This window comes from Platichthys flesus, chromosome 2, assembly GCF_949316205.1.
Source record: "Platichthys flesus chromosome 2, fPlaFle2.1, whole genome shotgun sequence".
NCBI lineage: Eukaryota > Metazoa > Chordata > Actinopteri > Pleuronectiformes > Pleuronectidae > Platichthys > Platichthys flesus.
The window spans coordinates 22,466,188-22,474,572 of NC_084946.1; the positions used below are offsets into that span (position 1 = coordinate 22,466,188).

The 8,385-nt window shown below is 43.2% G+C and overlaps 1 protein-coding gene across 1 annotated transcript; it reads left to right on the forward strand.

Moving 5' to 3' along the window:
• Positions 1 to 371: 371 nt before the first annotated feature.
• gpd1b (glycerol-3-phosphate dehydrogenase 1b) lies at positions 372 to 4,638 on the forward strand. The gene is made up of 8 exons (XM_062406334.1): positions 372 to 514; positions 1,789 to 1,966; positions 2,075 to 2,215; positions 2,309 to 2,447; positions 2,844 to 2,956; positions 3,450 to 3,686; positions 3,777 to 3,883; positions 4,176 to 4,638. Exons 1-8 carry the CDS (start codon positions 471 to 473, stop codon positions 4,270 to 4,272), a joined length of 1,056 nt encoding a protein of 351 aa, XP_062262318.1. The 5' UTR covers positions 372 to 470; the 3' UTR covers positions 4,273 to 4,638.
• The last annotated feature ends 3,747 nt before the right edge of the window (positions 4,639 to 8,385 follow it).

An 8,385-nucleotide genomic window follows, 5' to 3' on the forward strand; every position in this document is an offset into this window, starting at 1 on the left:
TAATATTTTTCAATCCCCTATTTAAATAAAGTACTTTGTTTAATTGGACAGTATTCCATGATCACAAAAGTTGTTTTGCTTTAACTTGAACCACTCAGACTTATTTTTAATTAAGTCTGAGTGGTTCAAGTTAAAGTCTTCGGACTACATTAGTGTGACATTGTGAGTCTCAGTTTGTTTTGCACAGTTACAGTCAGAAAAAAACGTAATACTTTTATACTTTCTGTACTTTCCAGGACCAGTACTTTTATACATTTACTTGAGTGAAGAATGTATGTATGTGTGTGTGTGTGTGTGTGTGTGTAGTAAGTGAAGTAAAGAGAGTATGGGGGGGGCGGAGCAGACCAGCCATGAGTAGAGGGAGGGCCCGGGCCTCCTCAGCTGTTTGTCCCGTATATAAACTCTGCGTCTCGGCCTCAGTGCGTCCTCGCACCGGCAGCAGCAGCAGATCCGTCTGGAAAGTTCACAGGATGGCAGCTCCGAAGAAAGTGTGTGTGATCGGCTCTGGTAACTGGTGAGTGGAGCTTTGAATTATTCTGGTGCTCTTCTGCAGGTCTGAGACTGAGGATTTCCAACCAGTGGTGGTGCAGGTTTATCACTGCAGCTGTCATGAACATAGAACAGTCACAGGCACCATAGCTGTGTTTTTGCTGCCTGGATAAGATTACACACAATGTTACTTTAAGTTTTTGAGTGTAAAAGTTTGGAAACTTGGCAGCAGGAAGGAAGCTTTAGTCCCAGTGAACCTGGACGTGTTCGTGATAGTGAGATGAGAGCAGAGATCAGAGAGGAGCTGCCTGATTCCTCTGAAGCTTCAATGCTCTGAGATCTTAGTGTGAGACTCTCCACACTCTTTGTGTCATTAAATAACATTAGTGTTGAATCAGCTTCACCCTCAGCCTGCGTGACCTTTACTGCAGTCAGTGAAGCGTCACCCTGGTAAAAGTAAAAATAACACAGCCTGAAAGTACTCTAGTGCAAGTAACAGTAGAAATAATACAATATCAAATTACTGTACTACGAGTAGAATTAGAAATAACACAATGTAAGAAATACTTCAATACAAGTTCAAATAACACTGTTAAAGTACACAACTATAAGTAAAGGTAGAATTGTCACAATGTAAAAATACTCCTACAAGTTAAAATACAAATATCACACTGTTAATACAGTCCAGTATAAGTAAAGGTATATATATACCACACAAGTAAAGGTTCTCTAGTAAAAGTGAAACTATTTATTTACTATATATGGTTTATTGTATAGTAAAACTATATATTCTATATCTATAGTTTTACTATATTTGAGTTTTTATTTACTAGACGTTTACAAGAGGGTAATTGGACCAATTTATCTTAAGTTAAAAGTACAATATTCCACCTCAGTGTCCTCTAAAGTTTTCGTAGATAATAGAAACACTCAGGTCAAAAAGTAATAATGTAAATACCAATGTAAAAGATCTTAGTTCTGTTGATATTCAATACACTGTGGTTCAATGAGATGTTTTTGTTTTTCATGTCCAGTGTTATTCTTGTCTTGAAAAGCATCTGAAAAATCTTTGAAGTCATGTGACGTGAAATGTTTACAGTACAGTCGAAGTAAATGAATGGAGTTCCATGTGTCAGCTGACTTCTGTTTACTAGTGAAAACATTCTGAGATACGTCACTGTCTCTGAATCAGACTGCCATTACTTTGGACTGTAAGAAATATACATTATACAATTAATAAATCTTAAAAAGCCCAGTGTTGAAATGGTAATCCTCATGTGTCTCTCTACGTGTCCACAGGGGCTCTGCCATTGCCAAGATCGTGGGCGCCAACGCAGCCAAGTATGACCAGTTTGACACCACAGTGAACATGTGGGTGTTCGAGGAGACGGTGAACGGCCGTAAACTCACAGAAATCATCAACACAGACCACGAGAATGTGAAGTACCTGCCGGGTCACAAGCTGCCCCCCAACGTGGTACGACCAGGACACGAAACTGAAATGAAGGAAATCCGAGGAGAAGATTTCAGAAACAAACAATTTGCACTTTTCCCTGAGTGACGTCTTGATTCCTCTCTTCCTCAGTTGGGTGTTCCAGAACTGGTGGATTCTGTGAAAGGAGCCGACATCCTGATCTTCGTGGTCCCTCACCAGTTCATCGTGAGAGTGTGCGACACCATCAAAGATCACATCAAGAAGGACGCTGTGGGAATGTCTCTCATCAAGGTAACGTCCACACAGAGGTCTGTAAGAGCTGCAGTGTGTTTCCTCTCAGATTGTCTCACGTGAGTTTTGTGGGGGGGGTTCTGTCTCGTGCAGGGCATCGATGCGAGTCCGGAGGGTCTGAAGCTGATCTCAGAGGTGATCCGAGGGAAGCTGGGCATCACCATGACCGTCCTCATGGGAGCAAACATCGCCAACGAGGTCGCTGAGGAGAAGTTCTGTGAAACAACCATCGGTAGGAGTTTAATACTCGATGAAGCATGTGGGGGGAAGACGGCAGAAACTGAATCTGAAGTGTTCATTGGTTCAGAGTTTCAACAAGCCATTCTTCTTTTTCTTCTCATGACTTTGACTGAATTGTATTTGTCTTTATTTACTTTATTTGTCTTTTGCATCCTCATATTTTTGGTATGTTGGAATAGGTTTTGTAGTACAATATATTTTAAGGTTTTTTGTTTTGTCATTTTATTGTACTATTTCTATTTGGCCTTCTATATTCCTTTCGGAACAAAGGCCATTGATGAATTGTTTCCACCCTCGTCTGTCTTGAGCCATCCTCTCCAGCTGTTTTATTGTACATTATAGTATATATTTGAATTTGAATTAATTAATCATACATTTTTGCTGACAGGGTGTAAAGACAAAACCTATGGGTCCATGCTGAAGGAGCTGATGCAGACCACCAACTTCCGTGTGACCGTGGTGGAGGAGTCGGATGTCGTGGAGATCTGTGGAGCTCTGAAGGTCGACGTTCTAATCTAATCTCATACTCAAAACCATTAGAGAGCCAGCAGACATTTTAATTTATGTCTGTGCTTTAAAATACACTGGGAAACATGCATAACAAGATGTGCTGGTGGAAAAGACGCTCCAGATGCATATTTATGAAATTATGTTTTTGTGTCTACTGCACATTCACTTTAAATTCAGGTGAAGCCTCCATGTCTCTGATTCTTCAGACGTGTTTACATGATGAATAATGTATATCTTTTCCACTGAGAACTTTAAAATGACATCCAATGCTCGTCCAATAATTGGTCCAAACTTTTTGATTGCACATTCGATTTAGATTTTTGGGGTATTTCTTTAAATTGAAATAATATTCATCAGGATCTATATTCATTAAAACCAGCAAAGAGATAGCACCGGTCTTTAGTGGCCATGTAGAGCAGAGTCCTTGTACGTATTAGTACAAAGAGGCCTCACAGTAACATGTCCTCTGTCTTCCTCGTTGCAGAACATCGTGGCGGTCGGAGCAGGTTTCTGTGACGGTCTGGGCTTCGGCGACAACACCAAGGCGGCGGTGATTCGTCTCGGCCTGATGGAGATGATCGCCTTCGCTAAGTTCTTCTGCACGGCCTGCCCCGTCTCCCCCGCCACCTTCCTGGAGAGCTGCGGCATCGCTGACCTCATCACCACCTGCTACGGGGGACGCAACCGCAAGATCGGAGAGGCCTTCGCCAGAACAGGAAAAGTATGAGGGAAAACCTCTTCTCTCCACGTGTTTGTGTGTGTTCCTCTTGATCTGTGATAGTAGCGTGAAGCCAATCATCTCTGTGTTCAGAGCATCGAGCAGCTGGAGAACGAGCTGCTGAACGGACAGAAGCTTCAAGGTCCAGCTACTGCGATGGAGGTCCACGAAATCCTGAAACAGAAAAACATGGTGGACAAGTACGTTTGACTCATATGTGATCGCAGGATGATGGATAGGAAGCACATGACGCTTATTTCACAAATCCTTAATTGTTGCACTTTGTTTTTTTTGCATTAATCAAATGAATAAGATCCACAACTTTATTCATTTATTTACAAATTAGTTCACGTAATGCCAGGCTAAGCTAACTGGCTGTTAGCTGTAGCTTCATATACCAGTGTGAAAGTGGTTTGAATCTCAAGCTTCATTGCCCCAAATGTTCACCAGCTCCTCCTCAGACCTTCAAACATCCTTCTCTGGTCTCTGCAGGTTTCCTCTGTTTGCCGCTGTTTACCAGATCTGCTTCAACGGCCACCCCGTCGCCGAGTTCATCAAGTGTTTGCAGAACCATCCAGAGCACAAGTGAGGGGCCGACGCTCTGGGAAAAAGGACTTTTGCACTAGAAAACCAAAAAGTTTTTACAAAGGAGACGTCAGCTGATGTCTGACTCCTCCTCTGAGACGTCTGACTCCTCCTCTGCTCTAACTTAACCCTTCATACATGTACGTGTCGTCAGTCTACCAGGTCTTAAAAGTGTGAAGAATTTGAGTTAAATACACGTTACCCTGACCTGGATGTTTGGAAATGTTTCATCATGTCTTCGGTGTCAAGTGACTTTTCACCGTGGTAAAAAAAGCACTGAACACAACAGCCACCCCCCCCCCCCCTTTACCCTAGATGTAACCGATAACTGAACAAGGATTATTTTTGGAATAAATGATTGTTTATGGTGTGTCTTCCGAGTTGTGTCTCTGACTGGCTGGTGTCTTTCTTCAGGAGTCACCCAGAGAGCGTCTCTCCAGCAGCAGCAGCCTCACTGTAACCCGACCCGAGCTCAGCCACACTGCCACTCTAAACTCTTCACCTTTACCATTTTCTACCGTGTTACTGCAACCTTTCTCTGAGCACATGTCCTGGCTCAGTGTCAGGCCTCGGAACTGATTGGCGATTGCTCAGCAAGATGAAGTAAAGATGTGTCAGTGTTTTTCAACACAGTTTTTTATATTCGCGGTATTCACTTAAAAACATTTCTGGGGATTTCTGTTCAAATGCACGAAGGCCAGTGTGTTTTCATCAACAGCCATCTGTGCCTCACCATATGCCGACTTGTTTGAAGGCCAATCAGTCCCTGTAAGGCAGAATGCTTGAGAGTTTCAGCTGAAGGCCTCGTGAAACACTGTGGAAGTACAAATACTACCACAGCTTTTATCCAAAGCGACTTACAATAGGTGCATTCAACCATGAGGGTAAATACCCAGAACAACAAGAATCAAGGAAGTACAACTTCTTCCAAAAAAGCAAATCTACAAAGTGCTATAAGTAAGGGCCATTTAAGTGATGCTAAATTGATAGTTTCAAAATTGTATTCAAGGTCTATATAACACTAGGAATCCTCTCCATGCCCATCCTCTGTTCCCACTCATATCTCCACTTTTATATGTGTTCATCAGCCCACTTCCTCTGAAGAGTGGTGTGGACCTTGACCTTGTATCATTTGCCGCCTGTTCGATTCTTGATTCCCTCGCTGGAAATCCCTCGCATAGTTAATGAGTCAACTGCCCGGTGAGATTTCTAATAATAACGTGCTCCAAAGAAGCAAATGTCCATCTATTATTAGACGGGCGGACAACACTGCAGCTGCCTCATCCCGTGCAACACCAGTGGAGGGAAGCCTCTTATTGAAAAACTAAACTAATGTGGGGCCACTCATATTTCAAATTGAACACATTTTAAAGGGGTTCAGTGTCCAAACATCTGAGCTGGCCTGAAGTGGCCTCAGCCTTCTTGAACTCATGGTTCAGTATGTTTGAGCTGTTGCAGAATATTCCTGGACAGTTTGGACTTGTAATACCCCCTCTGGCCACTTGAGGGTGCCACCTCCTCAGCCACGAGTCCATCAGTGATCATCCGCTGTGATCCCGTGCCTATGATAGGGAACTTTATGGGTTGACTATCTGCTGCTCAGAGGAAGCAGGTAAAACCAACACAAGTAAAACAGCTGCGATAGGACATATGAGACTGTGGTGTGGCTCCAACAGAGAAACAACAGGGAGTTGTACTGAACCCATCCCTTCTCCCGGGGAGGAGCGACTCACTCACTTCTGCTTCCTCACTCCAGTCTCCATCTGTCAAGTTAACTGGTGACAGCCAGAAACCACAGGAAGCTCAGCTGATCCACTTTCCAAACTAACACATGGAGTCTATGGGAATGAGAACAGCTGGATTCGGAACAAAGCGAGAAACTACCCAGGGTCCCGAGAGTCACGAGATGAAGGATGGAGGAACCATTGTACCGGATATTTTCCTTCAGTATTATCTAGGATCTAGTATCTAGAATTTTTCTAAAGTGGGGGCCTTACCGGAGCCACAATTTAAACAGAGGGGACAATTATACATCTGACATCCATGCACCTCTACTGATTCATTGAGGTGCACATTAAAATCCTTCCATATTGACTGTTAGCTCTATGTTGTGGAAAATGTTCCTTGTTTAAGCTTTAAAAGTTATATTTATTGTTAGTTCTCTTAGTAAGTGAGTTATTAAGACAACTGACAGGACATTGATACGCCAGTGGCCCCCCCGGCCCCGCCCCTCCCAGATAGCATCTAGCATGTGAGACATTATGGGCCAAAACTATTTTGCTCTGTGGGATTGGCTGCTGCACATTCCCAGCACAACCCTTCTGGTCGCCTTGTTGCCTAAAAGAAAATTTACGGAAGCCTAAAGTGGCCTAGAACAAATGTGGAGATTGTGAATCTAGAGCAGCCCATGTGGTAAATGGCTGGAATTGCTGTGGTTTACTTGTGGCCCAGACCTGGCAAACAGGAGGTGTGTAGGCCGGATGACAGAGGTCAGTTTGGGGCCACATCTGTTTGGGCTGTGTGTGGGCAGCACTTTCCTGTTTTGCCTGGTTGATAGTCCAGTCTGTGGGAACATGTAACAAAAACAATATCATCCAAATCCAACCCAGACAAACCAGTGACTCTCTGTGAATGTTATTCAGTAGCTGAGTGGTTCCCAGTGTTGTGCATGAACGAACGCAAAAGAACGCGCTCATCGAACGCGTCCACTTTTTTGATAACGATGAACTGAACGCAACTCAATGACCAATAATGAATATTAACGGTGAACACGTTCATATTGTAGCTTTCGCGTATAGACAACAGGAAACCTGTCTTTATGTGTAACTTTATTAAAGTCCAGCGAACACGACACACTTGTTGTTCGTAACTCCGACACTCCTATCATCCACCACTGTATTCAGTGGTTGATTCCAATGAGAGCCTGGCATCCCACAGAACCCTACAGCCATTGGCCTAGAACTGTCACGTGCCCCACCCCTACCTGTTCACTGACCCTCGGGACATTTCAATACTTTCTCCTCAGGAGAGACGCTGTCTAAATCGAATGCTTTCACCATGTCGTTGCTCAGTGCTCGTTAAATGTCCGCCATTTAGCCTAACCGAAACCAACTAACTAGACTTCGCACTACGTCACCCATCACTCATGGCACACATATGCAGACCAAACAAGCAACGTATTCCAAGTGTTTTCTTCTCTGGCCCGTGTCTCGGCTCCGAACCACACAACTTGGTAGAAGGAAGCTTCAAGGATCAGAGATCTGTTGAGCCGTATAGTACATGAATCTCGAATCTTCTCTGAAAAAATACCCCCCCACTGGGCTATTCTCTAACAATCAGAATCAGAATCAGAAGTATTTTATTGCCAAGTAGGTTTACACCTACAAGGAATTTGCTCTGGTTATTGGTGCTTACAATGAACATAGAAACATAAAACGCAATAAATACAACATACCAGGCAGAAAACTGAATTAACTAACAAAACAAGACAAAACATCGCGCACCAAATCACCGAAGCAGCCTTACGTGGCGCCATCTTGGAATCCAGTATCTAAAAGCCAAAAATATAAAAGTAACTTTTAAGTAAGGCTGTCAAATATATGTAGTAAAGTAGAAAATATTTTCTCTGAAGTGTTTATCAAAAGCAGCATAAAATGACACCAACACACACACACGATCATTTGTCCATTGACTTAGTGTGCTTAGTTCAGTGTCAAAGTCATCAGCTGAAATGGCTTAGTGGTAAGGCGTTCGCCCCTAGAAGGACTGACCCGGGTTCGAATCCCACTCCTTCCAATTTTCAAACTGGCAATATGATAAACTCTTAATATTGGCAGGACTTCTTCTATTAATTGCAAATATCTTACACTATGTTAATTTAAAATAATTAAATATAAAAACAGAAAAATAAAAAAAAAAAAAAAAAAAAAAAAACTGCGCGCGCAGAATGTGCGCAGTAGGCTTCTGCGCAGATTGTGCGCAATGGACTTCTGCGCAGAATGTGCGCAGTAGGCTTCTGCGCAGAATGTGCGCAATGGGCTTCTGCGCAGAATGTGCGCAGTGGGCTTCTGCGCAGAATGTGCGCAGTGGGTTTCTGCGCAGAATGTGCGCAATAGGC